The sequence below is a fragment of the Primulina eburnea genome, chromosome 13 (assembly GCF_022965805.1).
Source record: "Primulina eburnea isolate SZY01 chromosome 13, ASM2296580v1, whole genome shotgun sequence".
Taxonomy (NCBI): domain Eukaryota; kingdom Viridiplantae; phylum Streptophyta; class Magnoliopsida; order Lamiales; family Gesneriaceae; genus Primulina; species Primulina eburnea.
In genome coordinates this window covers 26,516,875-26,537,238 of record NC_133113.1, presented here as the reverse complement: position 1 = coordinate 26,537,238, position 20,364 = coordinate 26,516,875, and the positions used below count along the sequence as shown (strand labels likewise).

The window sequence follows — 20,364 nt, the reverse complement described above, 5'->3', positions numbered from 1 at the left end:
AGTGTCAGAGGTAGGTCGGCCACACACACTCTACTTTGTTGGCATTATTAAATGCGACACTCACATCGAAGTGGTCGGGTACAATGCTTCTCAGGAGACTACTTGAGGGCCCGGCTTTTATCGGCCCGGGAAGGCTTTGTCCCGAGTAGTCTGAAACTCGGCCTTACTGCGCAGATGATCGTCTCTTCATAGATCCTCCATGTAAAATTGTCCTCTCAACATCTCGGGAAACTTGACCCGGGAATAGTTCATCCTCCTGACTCGGGCATTACTCATGGCCCAGCTTCATGGCCCGAGACATCCCGAGCAATATCCATGACTCGGGACGTCTCGGGGTATCAATTATAAATAACGAAAAGAAAGAACGATGTATAACCTACAATGGTCCATTGACTCAAAGAGCTTTATGGTACTGCAACAAGATAAGAGAGGAAAAAGAGAGAGTTATCCTACCAAAGCAAAAGAGGTAAAGAAATGGTAGATACCACAACTTAGGTCTCCAACAGCTGGCCAAAGAAAGGAGATTCGGATTAAAAAAGGGCCTACAAGGATTTATATTTATTGAAGGTATGCTGAATATGCCAACATACAAAAAAAAAATAAAAATAAAAAACTAATTTAATATTTATAAGAATGTACGATTTATTAAATAATACGGTGGATATGAATTTAATGCAAAAAAAAAAATATATTATTTTTTCTATTTTTCTTGAGATATTTGTTTACTCCTCATTATGGTTTAATTGGTTAAAAAAGGCTTAAACAAAGTATCCAAGAAAAGTTGTTGTTAAGCATAAAATAATTAGGAAAAACTTAAAAAGTTGTTGTTAAGCATAAAATAATTAGGAAAAACTTATGTGAGACGATCTCACAGGTCGTATTTTGTGAGACAGATATCTTATTTAGGTTGTCTATGAAAAAATATTACTTTTTATGCTAATATTATTATTTTTTATTGTCAATATCGATAGGATTGACATGTCTCACAGATAAAGATTCGTGCGACCATCTCATGTTATGAGACCTACTCAATAAATAATTGTAAGTTGGTTCTGTTACCGAAACAAAACCATTGAGCTTACTGATTCAATTGTACAAATCAACGCAAATACACATGCTTTTTGTTTTAATTTTAATTTTAACATTAGAGAGGTTGCAGAGACCCCGGGCTAGCAGAATCCCGAGGGAACAAAATGAGTCGTACAAATTATAATACTTTCATATTTTTTTTACGTGAAATATATCTATTTTACTTATATTTATAATAATAACTAATATTTTTGATATAAAAAATATTATTATTTTTATATATGATCCAAATATAATATCTGTTTCAAAAAAAAATTCGTATACAAATTATTTTGTATTTTTTAATTTGTTTGTAATAAAAAGTGTATAAAATATTTTCATATTAAAGTCCTAAATTTAGATAATTATTTTAAAAAAAATTAAAAAGTACAATATAATTATATGTATATTTACTATATTATAATTATAATAATTGAGTACCATATACTAACTAGGAAGTCTATATATAATTTTGAATTTCCTATAATACAATTTATTCTTTTCCCAAAGAACAACACTCATTGTTCTCCCTCAAAACAAACTCCACGTCATTTTGGTTCTCTTTCAAAGAAGAGCACACATCGATTGTTAAATTTTAATGGATGATTTATTTTTTGTTGAATTCGATTTTTATTTTTATTTTCCAATCATCTTAATTTAAGAATTTTGTTAAACATAATAGGAAGAGTTGTGTATATCAGATTTAAATGTTATTTCGGATGTTGTAACACATCGTGACAACATGCAGCTGAATAATATAAATATAAATAAATAAATTAATTAAAAAAACGTGGAGATAAATATGCACATGTAAACGTACTTGTGTGATGCTTAATGAAAAAATAATCACTAAAAAAGAAATCGAGTTTACAAAATCAATACCAATAAAAAAACAAAAAACTATCTTACCTAACAAGTCAATGAAGTAAATTGCATCTTAAAATATCAAAACAAATATAACCAAAACACGAGAATGCAAATATATGTGGTCAATATTTGGAGCAATAAAATAATTCTTCAATAAACACTTTATATGAGTGTTGTCTTCAAATGTCCCGAACACGTCACGACAACACATTGAAACATCGGTGCTTCTTCTTTGCGAGTTTTTCTGAAAATTCTCGAGCTTTATCTCTGTCCTCTCATATCTCGCTCGTCTAATATATATATGCTTGTTCTGAGACGATTTTTTGTGAGACATATCTTATTTGGGTAATCAATGAAAAAGTATAACTTTTTATGTTAAGAATATTATTTTTTATTGTGAATATCGGTAAGGATGACCTGTCTGACAGATAAAGATTCGTGAGACCGTCTCACAATACACATACTCCAAAAAAATATGTAGTTGATGACCATACCTTTATTAAATTTATTTTGTTACAAATTAAGTTGGTCTAGGTAAAATTTGTGCAAAATTTTATTAAATTGGGTTTTCCGTATAAAAAAAGTAGGATATTGAGAAAACGTTATTAGCTATAACTTTTAGATATAAAAATACTTTTGTAGGAAAAGTTTATTAATTATTCTTAATAAGTTTAATCCCCAGGTAAATTACATCTTTGAAAGAAACTCCAGCCTTTGTACCTATATATATGTAATCGTTTTTCGAGTTTATATCAAAAAACTAAAGTTAAATAAAATTAAAACTATAATATATTTTTGAAAATAGTGTTTAGCATAAAAATATATCATATTTTCATTTTTGAGCTTGACAATAAATATTTAATTTAATATAATATGTCGTTTAATTGATATTGTCTCCTTATTTTCAAGCAAAGCTAGTTGCGGGAGTGGTGTTGCGAGAAATTGAGCCTAAAAATCTGGGAATTTGATGCCAATGCCGAGGCAATTCTTGAACGATGCCCCGAAATTCTTCTATCTTCACCGCAAGTACCGTTACTATTTCTTCTATTTCCTCCTTTTCTCGCTCCAAATTCTTGAACAAAACCCCGTCAGTGCTTCCAACAGTGAAGTTTCTGTTTTATTTTCTTGGATTCATTCTTCTTCAGTGACTCTTTCTGCTCTGTCAAATTGGAACTCGCGAGATTCTAACCCTTGTAAATGGTCTTACATCACTTGTTCTCCTGATTATTTTGTCACGGAGATAAATATTCAGTCCATTCAGCTTGGTATTCCTTTTCCTTCAAATCTTTCCTCCCTGCGATTTCTTGAAAGGGTCACCATTTCCGGGGCTAATCTTACTGGAACAATCCCAGTTGATATTGGAGACTGTCTCTCGCTCAAAGCAATCGATGTCAGTTCGAACAGTCTTGTGGGGAGTATTCCTTCAACCTTTGGGAACCTTGAAAGCCTGGAGGAGTTGACATTGAATTCTAATCAATTAACTGGAAAGGTTCCACTTGAGCTAGGGAACTGCAGTAGCCTGACAAGTCTTCTATTATTTGACAACAGGCTAAGCGGGAGCATTCCTGCTGAGCTTGGAAACTTGGCAGGTTTAGAATTCCTGAGGGCTGGAGGGAATCAAGATATCAATGGGGAAATCCCTGATGAGCTTGGAAATATCCAGAATCTGCGAGTTTTGGGTTTAGCTGATACTAAAATTTCCGGTGCAATTCCAGCTTCCCTTGGTAAGTTGAAGAAGCTTCAGGTTCTGTCTCTTTACACGACAATGCTTTCAGGTGAAATCCCCCCTGAGTTAGGCAATTGCTTGGAGCTTGTGGACTTGTATTTGTACGAGAACAGCCTGTCAGGCTCGCTTCCGAAGGAATTAGGAAAGCTTCAGAAATTGGAGAAACTGTTGTTATGGCAGAATAGTTTCGTGGGTCCTATTCCAAAAGAGCTTGGTGATTGCAGAAACTTGGTGATTCTTGATGTTTCGTTGAACTTCTTGACAGGAAGCATACCGGAGACTTTTGGGTACCTGACTGATCTTGAGGAATTAATGCTCAGTAGCAACAATATTTCGGGCACAATCCCTGCTGTTATTTCCAATGCCACGAGCTTGATACAGATTCAAATAGACCGCAATCAGATCTCTGGCTCAATTCCGTCCGAACTTGGATCTTTGACTCAGCTTCAAGTTTTCTTTGCTTGGGATAACGAGCTTGAGGGAATCATTCCTGCAACATTGTCCGGTTGCAAAAGCCTCCAGGCCCTGGATTTGTCGCGCAATACTTTGACAGGCAGCCTACCCCCCAGCCTTTTTCAGCTAAAAAATCTAACCAAGCTTCTCTGTATATTTAACGATACTAGAAAAATGCACGTGCGTTGCACGTAAAAACTTAAACTGCTGAAAATATATGTGCGAAATTTTGATAATATTTAAATGAATTAAAACATGACTAATAACATTTATCAACTGAAACAAACTAAGCCATAAAAAATAAAAAAATCATGACCATAGACGGTATATGAATGAGAGAAATTATCTTATCCACTTGACACACTTTCAAATATTCTTCTTGGTTGATTTTGAGAACTCAACTACTCTTTGTCGTAGTTTGTTATAATATGCATATAACTATTTTGATATGCTCAGCAAATATCTGATCGTCTTTAACATATATTATGTTATTTACAATCCTTATCCGGGATCTGACATGCTCATAGTTTGCTTCTTTATCACGACATTTTTTCGGTTTTCTACATTGTTTTTATCTGATAATCTTATTTTCCTGGCTATTTTTTTGTTGTTAAATGATTTTTCAGCTTTTGACAATCATCAACTATAACAACTAAGAAAAAATGCTTTTATTCGCGATAAGTTTTCAGTGTGACTAAAAGTATGTATAACTTATATATTCTTCAACAACATAACGAATGAATGGTGTTGCACCTTCTTCAAATATTGTGATATTTGTGATATCATTTTTATATATTTAGTATCAATATTATAAATATATAGCTATAAGGTTAATAAATTTTTAACAACTATTTCTCAATCACTGTGAGAAAAATACTTGAAATCTCTTCAAATGGTTATATCTTTAAATTGTGTCCTCATTTAATTTGACGCAATTCAAGAAAGTCATCTTCATCGTCATTTTTTGGAAGCTTTGAAATAATGATTGCGTGCATCATGTCATGAGGATGATATAGTTTCAATCTCATTTGTTGCGTTTAAAACGTAATATTATATTATTCATTGAAACAAAATAAATTTTCTTCTATCGAGTTTATATTTTGTTTTATAATATTTTATATCTCGTGGAACGATATACAAACTTAATTATTGTATTTTAAAAATCTTGAGAAGAGATACGAATAATGTAATTAAGATATGCATATGAGATATCATTCAAATATATGTCAAAGTATTTGTCTTATTCAATATCTCATCTAATAATATAACCATTTAGATTTCATGGACGAGGAGTTTTCTATGCTAGCATCATATATGTTATGAATTAGTGGTTAGACACTTTGACTAAAAAAAAAAAGACAAAAACAATCTCGTAGTCACATCGAAATATATCGAGATAATATTGGAGGAAATAAAGTGAAACTGGCTTAATGTCTCAATAAAATGCACAAAATTGATCTATTATATTGTGTCAACAAAGTTTTAGAATTGTTCTCATACCATTATAAATAGAATGAGAATTATGCACAATTTGTTTTTTATGTATTTTTTTCTAAATTAAGAATTTTTTCTTTTTGAAAAACTATTTTATTGAGAAATATTGACATTTTATATGACATTCATATGTCGGACAACCATGAAGTAACAACATAATCATTATATAACACTTAATGTACACATACAATTCTTCAATTTCTTCTTCATTGTGCTTCGTTTAAATTTAAATCTGAATCATTCTTGATCTTAATATTTTGCTTTAAATATGATTTAATATATATGTATATGTTTCATGTTACTTAGTTGAACCTAATTTCAAATATCTATAAAAAAAAATGTGCTTGAATTATATCATACAGAAATTAGGACATAGTATGTAGGACCGAGCGCTTGCCGCTTTACCAAAATCTATAGTTAGTAGTAATGGTGCAACTCAAATCTTTTAAACTGCACAGCAGCTCAAGCACCACGGTTCGGCCGCTCTACCAAGCAGTAACAATTATTGCACCCAACAATCTCCCTCTCAATAATTGCACTATTCGCAATCAATGGGAATCGAACCCGTGACCTTGGCTCTGATACCAATTGTAGGGCCGAGCGCTTGCCGCTTTACCAAAAGCTATAGCTAGTAGTAGTGGTGCAACTCAAATCTTTTAAACCGCACAGTAGCTCAAGCACCACGGTTCGACCGCTCTACCAAGCATGGACAATTATTGCACCCAACATAGTAATACACAACATTATTTTTTATTTAACATGTCTATTTTTTTTCATTCACTATGTTTGTTTTAACTTTTTTGTTCAAAATTTGACGCATTTCGTAGACTATATGTATGAAAAACAAAAAAATTATATAATTCACAGAAACCATTTATTATTCTCTTCGTAGAACAGAAGACCCAAAATACGTGGCTTTGATTGGTATACTCTCATACTTATTTTTATAAACAACAAGATACATCATATAATATCAGAAAAATCAATTACCACCAACAATACTAACCAAAACGAATAAAAAAATCATAACACAAACAACCTCGATAAGGAAAAAATGATAACTCAAAGTTTAAAAATAATTTATTTAGTACAATAACAAAGAAATTGAAGTATATACGAGCAATAAAAAGCATAAATCAATCTCAAATTAAATATTAACTCATATTATTCATAATTTGTATAAATTTTCCAATATTTTTTTCAAATAAAGAGAAGACGCCTTATTAATGTCATCGTTTTATAGATATTCATTCCACTTCTTTAAAAAAACACAAATGAAAAATGGTGCCTTGAAATCATAAGAAAACCATTTAGAAAAGGAGCCGTAAAAATATAATACAAAGTCACACAATTTTTCTTAAACCATAGAAAAATATTATACTATTGACAAAATATATCTAGCAACAACAAAGCATGTGTTAACTTGTGATATAATTAAAACTTGGAATCATGCATAATCATTGAATTAGAACAAAATTGCATGCCAAAAATCTACTGGATATTATATATTTTAATAATTTATCCATATTTGTCATTCATCAGAGGACTCTTAGACCTACCAAATTTTGTAGTTCACATATTATTTTCATAATAAATAATATTACAAAAATAATATAAGCAAGAACATAAAAACTCAAATTAAAATGTCTTCTATCAATCTAAGTAAAAAAAAAATTGATTAGAGAATATAATAATGTCGTAAAAAAATTAAATATTGATTTATGGACAGAAGTTTGGAAATACAATTGTCTCAATAAATAAAAAATATTATCTCTTGATATTCTGAGACAGAACGTAAAAACGAAGAAATATTTCAATTTTTTTAATATTTTATAAGTCACTTCAAACTAAGTAATCTAAGCAAACAGAAAACATGCATTATGTGTTTAAAAATTAACAAAATATCTCAACAATAAAAAATTGAAAAATAACCATTTTTGTTGGATATTTGATTTTGTTTCTCTTTTCTTCGTGCAAACAACAAATCACATAAACAATCCAAAAACAATTACATGATCAATACAAATGACATATAACAATCAAACATGTTAACGCTATGGTAAAAAAAACTCCTCATTGCAAGAACACAAAATGATCAAATGGAGCATATTATTTAGTAATATTTATTTAGCAGCATTTATAAAAAAATTGACTAAATAACTTAAAAACAGTGTTTGAAATCACTTACATACAAACATTTCTCTCAATCACATATATATCTATATTGACACATAAAGAGTTTAAAAATATTTTTATTCTAAATGGGAGAAAGAAATTTTGTATGACATTAATATTTATTAATAATTTATTTTTATTCAGTCCGACTCATGATCTCCCTTTGTCTTCCTATTATTATTTGACGGCAATATATAAATTTAAATAATTAAAATTAAATTTAAAAGTAAATTAAAATAATAATTAGTTTGATTGAGTTAAATACACTATTAATGATCTTATTAAACTAAGATAAAAAATGACTTAAATAACAACATTAACATGACAAATTGTAAAACAAAAAAAATAATATAATAGTAAGCTTACAAATGAAAGTCATATATTTAATAGATTAATTAATAGATATTATATTATTTAGTAATATGTATTTAACATCATATATTGAAAATTGATTAAATAACTTAAATGTTTGCAATGAAATCACTTACATACAAACATTTTCTCTCAATCACGTATTTTGTTGATACATAAGTAATCTATATATATCTACCTTCTAAATGGGAAAAAAATGTTTTATATGACCTTAATATTTATTAATAATTTAATTTTATTCAATCACACTCATCTCTATTTGTTTTCCCATTATTACATTAATGTTCGTAACATTAACAATTTATTTAAATTTATAATATTATGATAGTGATTTTCTGTGAATTTGATGTCAATGTAAATATTAAAGTAAATAATTAAATTTAAAAATAAAAACATATTAATGATTATTATTAAATGAATAGATGAAAAAATAAATAAATATGTAATTATGATAGTGATTTTATGTGAATTTGATGTCAATGTAAATATTAAAGTATTTAATTTTAAATTTAAAAATAAAAATATATTAATGATTATTATTAAAAGAATATATGAAAAAGAAAATATGTAGTAATTAATTTTAAATTTTAAAATAAAAATATATTAATGATTATTATAAAATGAATAGATGAAAAACAAACAAAAAAAATAAACATGTATTTATGATAGTGATTTTCTGTGAATTTGATGTCAATGTAAATATTAAAGTAATTAATTTTAAATTTAAAAATAAAAATGTATTAATGAAATGATTATTATTAAAAGAATATATGAAAAAGAAAACATGTATCAATTATTATTATTAAATGAAGGTAAGAATATTTTATTAAATTATTATTATTAAATGAAGGTAAGGATATTTATGTAAATTCACAATTCACATTCATATATTTAGATTAGTATATATAGATATAAATATAGATTAAACATCGACATATAAATTTATAATTTCTTATTTTCTGTTTTGTTAAACATAAATTTTTTTTTTGTATTATTTGTAAAAAAACTAAGATTATGAAAAATATAATTAATACATAAATTGTAAAAATAAGTTCGAAACCTCTGTTAGCATAATTTTTTGTATTATTTATTTTAATAAAAGAATGTATAACACTATTACTATTATTTGTAAGGTATTTTCACAAAATCAATTAATTTTATAAATAATATTATTACATATTGTTTCGAATCATTAGTTGTTGAATAAATACTTTGATATTATTTGTAGTCATGCCATGAAAGTGAGTGAAAGAGTAATAAATAATAATCAGTCAATGGATTAATAATTAACTAATTACATAAAAGGAAGAAAAAATATCATCAGAGTACAATTTTAATGAGGATAATAGAAGAAATTCACAATTCAATCCGTATATTTATATAGATATAGATATAGATTATAACATTATGATAGTGATTTTTTGTGAATTAGTATAGATTAACAATTTATTTAAATTTTTAACATTATGATAGTGATTTTTTGTGAATTTGATGTCAATGTAAATATTAAAGTAAATAATTTTAAAATTAACAATAAAAATATATTAATGATTATTGTTAAATGAGTAGATGAAAAAATAAATAACCATGTATTTATTTATAATAGTGATTTTCTTGAAAAAGTGAGTGAAAGAGTCATAAATAATAATTAGTCAATAGATTAATAATAATAATTAACTAATTACATAAAAGGAAGATAAAGTGTCATTAGAATACAATTTTAATAGGGACAATAGAGGAAATTCACAATTCAATCCATATATTTATATAGATATAGATTCTTATTTTCTGTTTTGTTAAACATAAATTTTTTTTTGTATTATTTGTAAAAAAACTAAGATTATGAAAAATATAATTAATACATAAATTGTAAAAATAAGTTCGAAACCTCTGTTAGCATAATTTTTTGTATTATTTATTTTAATAAAAGAATGTATAACACTATTACTATTATTTGTAAGGTATTTTCACAAAATCAATTAATTTTATAAATAATATTATTACATATTGTTTCGAATCATTAGTTGTTGAATAAATACTTTGATATTATTTGTAGTCATGCCATGAAAGTGAGTGAAAGAGTAATAAATAATAATCAGTCAATGGATTAATAATTAACTAATTACATAAAATGAAGAAAAAATATCATCAGAGTACAATTTTAATGAGGATAATAGAAGAAATTCACAATTCAATCCGTATATTTATGTAGATATAGATATAGATTATAACATTATGATAGTGATTTTTTGTGAATTAGTATAGATTAACAATTTATTTAAAATTTTAACATTATGATAGTGATTTTTTGTGAATTTGATGTCAATGTAAATATTAAAGTAAATAATTTTAAAATTAACAATAAAAATATATTAATGATTATTGTTAAATGAGTAGATGAAAAAATAAATAACCATGTATTTATTTATAATAGTGATGTCATTAGAATACAATTTTAATAGGGACAATAGAGGAAATTCACAATTCAATCCATATATTTATATAGATATAGATTCTTATTTTCTGTTTTGTTAAACATAAATTTTTTTTTGTATTATTTGTAAAAAAACTAAGATTATGAAAAATATAATTAATACATAAATTGTAAAAATAAGTTCGAAACCTCTGTTAGCATAATTTTTTGTATTATTTATTTTAATAAAAGAATGTATAACACTATTACTATTATTTGTAAGGTATTTTCACAAAATCAATTAATTTTATAAATAATATTATTACATATTGTTTCGAATCATTAGTTGTTGAATAAATATTTTGATATTATTTGTAGTTATGCCATGAAAGTGAGTGAAAGAGTAATAAATAATAATTAGTCAATGGATTAATAATTAACTAATTACATAAAAGGAAGAAAAAATATCATCAGAGTACAATTTTAATGAGGATAATAGAAGAAATTCACAATTCAATCCGTATATTTATATAGATATAGATATAGATTATAACATTATGATAGTGATTTTTTGTGAATTAGTATAGATTAACAATTTATTTAAATTTTTAACATTATGATATTGATTTTTTGTGAATTTGATGTCAATGTAAATATTAAAGTAAATAATTTTAAAATTAACAATAAAAATATATTAATGATTATTGTTAAATGAGTAGATGAAAAAATAAATAACCATGTATTTATTTATAATAGTGATTTTCTTGAAAAAGTGAGTGAAAGAGTCATAAATAATAATTAGTCAATAGATTAATAATAATAATTAACTAATTACATAAAAGGAAGATAAAGTGTCATTAGAATACAATTTTAATAAGGACAATAGAGCAAATTCACAATTCAATCCATATATTTATATAGATATAGATTGTTAAATGAGTAGATGAAAAAATAAATAACCATGTATTTATTTATAATAGTGATTTTCTTGAAAAAGTGAGTGAAAGAGTAATAAATAATAATTAGTCAATAGATTAATAATAATAATTAACTAATTACATAAAAGGAAGATAAAATGTCATTAGAATACAATTTTAATAGGGACAATAGAGGAAATTCACAATTCAATCCATATATTTATATAGATATAGATATCTGGTTCTTTACCACCAGAGATAGGTGACTGCAAATCTCTTACAAGATTGAGGCTCTCTGGCAACAAAATCGCCGGAGAAATACCAAAAGAAATTGGATTTCTTACCAATCTGAGCTTTCTAGATCTCTCTGATAACCACTTAAACGGATCAGTGCCTGATGAGATCGGCAATTGTGGAGAACTGCAAATGTTGAATCTGGCTGGAAATTCACTCACCGGATATGTGCCTCCTCCTATCTCTACGCTGAGTAAACTCGAGGTGTTGAATGTTACAACGAATCATTTATCTGGACCGATTCCAGGGAGTTTTGGAGAACTTTTTTCTCTCAACAGGCTTTCACTTGGCAGCAATTCCTTTTCAGGGCCAATCCCTTCAACCCTGGGCCGCTGTTCAAGGCTTCAGTTACTTGACTTAAGCCAGAACCAGCTGTTTGGAAGCATCCCGGTTGAAATATTTGAAATCGAAGCTCTTGAAATTGCTTTGAATCTCAGCTGGAATAGCTTGACAGGGGAAATCCCTCCTCAGATTGTTGCTTTGAACAAGCTTTCAGTACTTGACCTTTCCCACAATATGCTTGGAGGAGATCTGATGTCTCTTGCGGGGCTCGTAAACCTTGTTTCACTGAATGTCTCTTACAACAATTTCACAGGTTTTCTCCCAGATAATAAGCTGTTTCGTCAGTTATCTTCAACTGAACTGACAGGAAATCAAGGCCTGTGTACTGGGGGACGTAACTCATGTTTCCTGAGCGATGCAAAAGAAATGTGGCTGCCTAGTGACCGCAGTATTACTTCATGGCGGTTAAAACTAGCTATTGCATTGCTGTCTGTCGTTACTGCAGCCTTGGTGATTCTTGGAATAGTAGCAGTTTTAAGGGTTAGAAAAATCAGCAAGAATACCGATTCTGAATTGGGAAGACCTGATTTTGTTTCTTGGAAATTTACACCGTTTCAAAAACTAAATTTCTCGGTTGATCAGGTTTTAGGTTGTCTGGTCGAATCCAACACAATCGGTAAGGGATGCTCGGGAATTGTTTACCGAGCAGAACTTGACAATGGTGAAGTCATTGCAGTAAAGAAGCTATGGCCAACGGCTGTACAAGTTGGTTACAACTGTCAAAATGATCGGTTGGATGGTAACTCGGTTCGAGATTCCTTCTCAACGGAGGTGAAGACTCTTGGGTTAATCCGGCACAAGAACATCGTCAAGTTCTTGGGTTGCTGTTGGAATCAGAATACGAGGTTGCTCATGTACGATTACATGCCCAATGGAAGCCTAGGAAGTCTCCTCCATGAAAAGAGCGTAGCGTGCTTGGATTGGGATGTGAGGTATCGGATTATATTAGGTGCAGCTCAAGGTTTAGCTTATTTACACCACGATTGTGTTCCCCCCATCGTGCACAGAGATATCAAGGCGAATAACATTTTGATAGGTCTTGATTTTGAGCCGTATATTGCTGATTTCGGGCTTGCTAAGCTCGTTGATGATGGTGATTTTGTTCGTTCTTCTTTTACAGTTGCTGGTTCATATGGTTATATCGCTCCAGGTTCGTTCAAGAACTAGATTTAAATCTTTTCTTATTCAATTCATTTTCATCATCTCTTGCAAAACCCGAATTTGGATACATCACGTTGACGAGTTCCAACAAATTCTGTTTCCTTGGTTGTGCAGAATATGGATACAGGATGAAGATCACAGAGAAGAGCGACGTCTACAGCTACGGAGTCGTCGTTCTTGAAGTCTTAACGGGTAAACAAACGACCGATACCACCATACCGGAAGGCCTTCACATTGTGGATTGGGTGAGGCAAAAAAGAAGTGGAACTGAGGTGCTAGACCCCAGTTTACACCCCAGACCAAACCCCGAAATTCAAGAAATGATGCAAACTTTAGGAGTTGCAATGCTTTGCGTGCATCCTTCTCCCGAAGATCGTCCCACAATGAAGGATGTAGCAGCAATGCTTAAAGAAATAAGATATGAAAGAGATGAAATCTCTAAACTTGATCATAAAAGGATCAAAAGTTAATGATGGAGAAGTAAATACGGTGAAGGACCGTCCTGTAAGATGAAGAGCCTGTATCTTTAGAGTAACAATTCAAGCTTTTCAGCAAAATAAAGATTGCAAATCATAAAATGTTCCAACACATTTGATAATTGATGTACAAAATAAAATAAAATATTATTTTGTCCACACACATAATATTCTTTTAGTCATACACATTGATACCACTACGCGTATCATATTGAACTTATGAGTTGTCGATAAACACATATTTTGGTTGAGATATGTTATATTATAAATTTTTTGTGTATTTGTGGACACACCGATTCGATTATGCTTAAGTAGTAGTTGTTGACATCGAGAATGGAGCCATCTCTCAGACGAGGTCCACTGAGGTATGGACCAGTTCGAGCATTTGATGATTGTTGATAATCTGATTTATGATATCCTAATATTTTGCTCATGTACATGCACGAAATCCATCCCATATTCTATGTCATGCGTCGTGATTAATTTGATTTCTCATAATGGGGGTGAAAGACAAAAACACTTTTTCACGCTTAAGTTGGTATTAATCTATCTTAAGCTTGAAAAACTTGAAACTCGACATCTACGCTTCAAAACGTTTCATGGTTTTTAGAACCTTGGTTTTACTCGATATTTTTTTAGAAATACATTTTTTATTTTAAAAAAGATATATTTAAAAACACGTATTGTCGCCTCAAATAAATTCAAAATAACATATTTTGGAATAATCCCGTCGAATATTAATATTGATATACTTCATAATAGCTGCTAAGAAATAATAATACATGCAACTAAAAAAACACCAAACAAAAGGGAAGTATGGAAACGTTAGAGCATCGGCTTAACTGCATTTGGCTTCTAATTTGCACAAGCATTTGACCTCCAAAGATTAAACCAAGCCACGAGACACCAAAAAATTAAGCACAAGGGAGCCTTCTTCAACAAGTACGCGTCGCGCCGACGGATTTTTGGGCGTTTCTTTACATCAAACGGATTGTTTGATAGGTGCTAGTGAAGCGCTGGTTCTGGAAATTGATAAGCTGCGAGGGTTCTTCTTTGTCGCCGGCTTCTTGCCCCCGTCTAATTTTGTTCCGGGTTGTCGCACTTTTACTCCTCGAATCATCTACATTGCACAAGAGTGTCATCATCATTTAATAACTACCATCTCAAAATGTAATATGTGATAGGAAAGAAATTCTCACATATTTGCCACATTTCATGTCGGAGTAAATCACTATGAAATCTCCTTCTTGAAGTCCATTTATCCTCACAAATTCACCTAAAAAGAACATGAAACATGAAGTATATATAATCAATAGCTTGTTCCAGTTCTCTTTGATCATCATTTGAAAATGCTTAAATTACCTGTGTTCTCAAGAAGGTACATTCTGCTTTTATTATTAGGCCAAAACCTGGAAACAGCAAGCCATCATTAACCGGATAAAAGGTGATCATAAGTTTTTAAGAGTGAATCGCATCTCATATACCTATATCGCATATTCCAAACGCGAGAAGTTCCGATGTCTTCCATGGAAATGGGAATTCCGTCTCTTGAATCCAGTTCTGGAAGATGGCTTTCGGCTTCTTTCTGATAATTTAATTTTTCATCAAAGTTTAACTCTAAGAGAACTATGAACCAAACTATACATATAGTTGAATATTAGTGATAAACCAACCACCAAATATATAAAAAGATTTTCATTACTTTTGGCAACACAATCCTTCCAAGATTACCGACATCACTTTGCTTCAACACTTTCTGCAGTAAAAACTTCAGGTTCTTTTCTGTTTTCCATCCCTTCAGATCATAAAACCAAAAGTAAATCAAATCAAACAATATCTTTAACTTGCAACGTCAATTTTGAACCCAAATGATGATTTCAAGAGGCAGGAATAAGAACCTGTTGCTGCCGCCGATCAGAGGCACACTGCCGCAGATAGTTTGGTTGCTGCGATACGTCAACCGGCGGAACCGTGGCCACCATAGTAGAATTATCCGAAGAAGCAACTGACGACCAGTACATACCATCTGGACTGCCATTTTCGCAATCATCAGCCACAACATGCTGATCGTTTATTTGATCATGATTCTGATTTGGGTTACTGTTGCGGCGATTGTGGTACGAGTAAAGGGATCTCTGGCGAGCCATCCTCTTTTTCCTAGCTTCTTTGGTCGCCAATGATCCCAATTTCACCAATCTCTCTCCATTTTTATCAAAAAGCAGATACGGGTTCCCATATAAAGTATGGGGTTGAGGAAAAAGGTTACCATTACCAGGGAAAGGACTAAACTGAGACGGTGGAGGCATGGTGAATGGCGCCATTGGAGCCCAGGATTGAGCATGTTCCATGGACGAGTATTCTGCTGAAGCTGGATATGGAATGCCATTTGCTAGTTGATAATTTAAAGGAGCGGCATGAATATAGTTTGTATAAGGATCACCGGCACTATACCCCTCCATAGGCGGAGGAAAAGCTGACGGATGCGCCACCATGGTGGCAGCCCCGGCGAATTGAGGCGGCAACCATGGGATGGTAGGAAAACAGGTTGTAGGATGAGAACACGCAGGATTGTAGTTCATATTTGAGTGAGAGCAAGAGTTTGGAATGAATTCCGGGTTTTGAGCGGTTTCTTGGGAGGGAAATGTAGATTGTCGGGCACTTTCCCTTGTCCCATTTTTCTGAAGATGAAACTGCTCGACCCACTCGAGAATCAGTTTCAAAAGCTGCTTTTTTCCTTCTTTTGTGCTGCCCAAACGCTTAGAAGCACTTTCAATGGTAGAACGCTTCAGCTTTATGTTCCTCATATCCTCAGCGGAAATGTAATCCTTGTTTTGCTTCAACCACTGGAAAAATATCATAGCAAGCTCGCTATTCCCTTGTATAAAACTGAATCCATCATCATTTTCTTCCTCACTCAGCATTTTTTGGTCCTGCTGCGGCGGCGGTTCCGCTTCCATGGCTGCCGCCTGCTGATCTTCCGTGAATTCTTGAGGGATCTCACTTTGGAACACCGAAGATGGATCCCAAATGTCATTACTGTCTAGTAAATCCATGTAACCCAAGGTTTCCATCACATCAATGCAGTCAACATTGCCTACACCAACATATTCAGGCGGCGGCGTGATCTCAATGGAGGCTGTCGAGGACAAAGCCGAGGGCTCTGCTTTCACCTGATCACCCCCTTTAATCTCCTGAAAATTCCTCTGTCCCGTATCTTCCTCGGAGGTCGGAGAGGAGGATGCATGGGAGGAGGAGGAAGAAGTGGCGGCAATGGGATTCACCCCCGGCGGTGCAGTGGAGGAAGATGACGAGGATGACATGCAAGGGAAATCAGGTAGAGGTGGGAAGTCGCTATAGAAAACGGAAGCTTCATTGACATCAAGAAAATTTTCTTCATCTCTATCAAGCCATAAATCTTTCTCACCAACAGTACTCTCCATCACTACTCCTTGATGGTGATCTTCTTCCATTGCTTCGAAACCACAGCTAGGGTTTGCAATATCCAGATGACCCACCTCCATTATTTCTATTTTCACGTCAACATTTCCTGCACTTGCTTGAAAATTTTGCTCCCCAGTAGGATCATACTCATTTTTAAGCATACTAGCCAGCTGCGATTCGGATAAATTTTGAGAGAGAAGATGGACAGGAAAATATTCTTGGTACGGACAAGGGAGCTAGCTCGGAAGAGTGTTTCTGTAACTGAATAAGGAAACAAGATACAAAGGGCCCGCTTCAAATTAATTCTTCAAGCAACATAAAGCATCTGGGACTCCTCCAAACCAAACATGAACACCCACAGATACTGCAACTAGCTAATATAAAATTAAAGGAAAACTGCCCATTTCACTTAAAATAAAGTTCTACCAGTTATTTTTTTCCTACTGAAGCCAAAAAAACTCAAGAGAAGCTCAATATGATTCTTTTGAGAACATAATTCACGATCGCGATGGGTTTGAGGAAAAGAAAGGGCACTTCCGACGAAGACAAAGGAAATAGACAGGTATGAAATGAAGAGAAGCAGCACCAAACTTAAACCCGCTGAGACAAAACACCCACCATGATGTTCTGTTCATTTCTCGGGAGTTTCACACTCCTTTAATTCATTTCTCTCCTTTTCGTTTGTCGTTTGCAGATGAGCTAAAATCGTAATTTGTTGGTGGAGTTATTTAATGAAAATGGAGTTTGAAATTTTTAGAAAGATAGAGAAGAAGAAAATTCAGAAAACAACAAAGAAATAAAACCTCGTGCCCGCTGCTTTTTTACCGCTCAATCCCCGGAAGCATCCATACGTACCCACCTGAATGGTGAACTCTAGCGGTGCCCCAGTCTTTTGAAAACCACAGCAAATTTGTCGACTCTCAAGGTACCAAAGTCCATCAGAATTACTGTATATTTAAAATAACACACACAACAAAAACACATTCAAGTATTACGTATATATATACATACAAACACAAACAATAAACGTACACTCGAGACAGAATAGAAGGAGAGCCGTGCGTATAAATAACTACATGTGCTACATTTGACATAATCCGTATACCAGACATGCAAAATGTACACACACACGCGTATATATATATATACACACGTACCAGTATGGCACTATGTATAGATGGAGAGTGAGAGAATTGGACCGATTTTGAGGGCCATGGCTCTTCGCTTGTACCCACCCATTCGTGGCTCCGACGGCGAGGCAGGGTGAGTACTGGTACGTGTCCATTGATTTCTGTGTTAAATCCAAAACCCAATCAGCTAGCATGACATTCACAGTTTCGTGCGTGAAAATTCTACTGGTGGTTTGCAAATTTTTGTTGTTGGGCATGGAATTTCTGGACGGGGTCACGCGTTCACGTGAACCAGGAGAGGTGGAGGAACCTGAGGGCGGAGCCACAGTACTTTTTCCCAGGGTTGGTTCAATTTTTTTTTAATTTTTGTATAATGTTGGATAAATTTGATAATAATTAGAGAGATTAATTTAAAATATTAAAAGATTTTAGAGTTTAAAATTCTAATTCGAGTAAAATTAGATTTCTAGCTCCGCCTCACTTGTGGAATTCAATCACACGTTTGCGTAAATATTTAACACATGGTTTTAGTTAGTTAAAAATAATTGATTTGATTATGTAACAAATAATATTTTATTTTTTACTTTTTTAATAAACTTCATCTATAAATATCAATCTATTTTTTATTTAAAAATCGTAACAAAACACAAAATTCTCTCATCTACAATCACAAGTGTAGAAGTGAAATATAAAATTTAATGAGAGTTCTTTATGAGAATTTTATTCTTGGAAGAAATATGATTAATAAAAAGAAAGTGAGTGTTAAAATCAAAGTATTTTGAGTGAAATACTTTATATTATTAATTCTCTTGTTTTTTTGTTATTAATAAATAAGTGATTTTCATCATCTTCATCTTATTCAGACTTGTCCAGGTTCGATACAAAAAAAAAAAAGAACTCTGGTCACAGATCATCTGAACAAAATTGAAGGATTCGTGGAGCAGTTATCAAGTATGAGTATAAAACTTGATGACGAGTTATCAAGTATGAGCATAAAACATAATGACGATGTGATAGCTCTGATTGTGCTTGCTTCATTACCAGAGTCTTGGGAGACTCTGCAAGTTTCACTCATGAGCACAACACCAGGAGGAATCATGAGTATGAACTTCGTCAAAAGTGACATCTTGAATGAAGAGATGAGACATAGATCTCAAGGAGTCTTTACCTTACAGTCAGTTGTTTTGGCAGCTGAGTCAAGGGGGAGAAACAAGATCAAGAAAACACAAATCAGAAGCCAAGAAAAATCAAGTCATCAGGGAGATATGCCAACGTAAAGTGTTATATTTGTAGATAAAATAGATATATTTAAAAATATTGTCGGCAACCTAAAGACAAACATGAACCGATTATGAGCAAACAAACGCCATCGACGAATTCAATATTGTTCACGAGCTAGAGCAGGAGTCCGTAAATTTGGCAAACATATTAAAATGCTGTCGGCAACCGAAATACAAAGATGAAACCAATGATGAGCAAACAAAGGCCATTAACGAATTCAATATTATTCACGAGCTAGATCAGGAGTCCGCGAATTTGGCAACTCAGGTAACTACTTGGGTGATCGATAATGGAGCAATACTCAACGTCACATCTCGAAGTGAATGCTTTACACCCTACACACAACGGTCAGGATGACAAATAACGACTTATCTAGAGTGGTGGGAAAGGAAGATGTGACCTTGACTGACGTGGATGGCTTTAAATTGATCCTCAAAGATGTCATGCGTGTGTCAGATATGCGCCTGAGTCTTATATCAGCTGAAAGACTCGATGAAAAATTTTATGCACAAGCTTCCGAAAAAGGGCATGCAAGATTTCAAGAGGATCACTTGTGGTGGTAAAAGGATTAAGGATGTTTAAGTTGTATATAGTTCATGAAAATTATTCTGAAGGTGTGAACTATGCAGGAGAAGAAAACTCAACGGAATTGTGATACTGACGTCTTGGCCACATAAGTGGAAAGAACCTTACTCGCCTTGTGAGCAAGAAAGTTCTGCCCTATATAAAGCAGCTTCGTATGCAATAATGCATG

At 32.0% G+C, this 20,364-nt stretch overlaps 2 protein-coding genes across 2 annotated transcripts; one reads left to right on the top strand and one right to left on the bottom strand.

The window, feature by feature from the left end:
• The first annotated feature begins 2,876 nt into the window (after positions 1-2,876).
• LOC140810410 (uncharacterized) lies at positions 2,877-14,005 on the top strand. The gene is made up of 3 exons (XM_073168275.1): positions 2,877-4,294; positions 11,720-13,271; positions 13,397-14,005. The coding sequence occupies exons 1-3, from the start codon at positions 2,903-2,905 to the stop codon at positions 13,750-13,752; spliced, it is 3,300 nt and encodes a 1,099-aa protein (XP_073024376.1). The 5' UTR covers positions 2,877-2,902; the 3' UTR covers positions 13,753-14,005.
• Positions 14,006-14,664: 659 nt separating this feature from the next.
• LOC140810781 (B3 domain-containing transcription factor ABI3-like) lies at positions 14,665-17,908 on the bottom strand. The gene is made up of 6 exons (XM_073168672.1): positions 15,657-17,908; positions 15,461-15,553; positions 15,243-15,343; positions 15,121-15,167; positions 14,958-15,034; positions 14,665-14,878 (listed from the first exon to the last, which is right to left on the bottom strand). The coding sequence occupies exons 1-6, from the start codon at positions 17,358-17,360 to the stop codon at positions 14,741-14,743; spliced, it is 2,160 nt and encodes a 719-aa protein (XP_073024773.1). The 5' UTR covers positions 17,361-17,908; the 3' UTR covers positions 14,665-14,740.
• Positions 17,909-20,364: the final 2,456 nt, after the last annotated feature.

Coding starts and splice junctions, on each gene's coding strand:
- LOC140810410 (XM_073168275.1), top strand. CDS start 2,903: ATGCCAATGCCGAGGCAATTCTTGAACGATGCCCCGAAATTCTTCTAT. Junction 4,295..11,719: donor ACGATACTAGAAAAATGCAC/GTGCGTTGCACG, acceptor ATATAGATATAG/ATATCTGGTTCTTTACCACC. Junction 13,272..13,396: donor ATATGGTTATATCGCTCCAG/GTTCGTTCAAGA, acceptor TTGGTTGTGCAG/AATATGGATACAGGATGAAG.
- LOC140810781 (XM_073168672.1), bottom strand. CDS start 17,360: ATGCTTAAAAATGAGTATGATCCTACTGGGGAGCAAAATTTTCAAGCA. Junction 15,554..15,656: donor CTGATCGGCGGCAGCAACAG/GTTCTTATTCCT, acceptor TATGATCTGAAG/GGATGGAAAACAGAAAAGAA. Junction 14,879..14,957: donor ACATGAAATGTGGCAAATAT/GTGAGAATTTCT, acceptor TGTGCAATGTAG/ATGATTCGAGGAGTAAAAGT.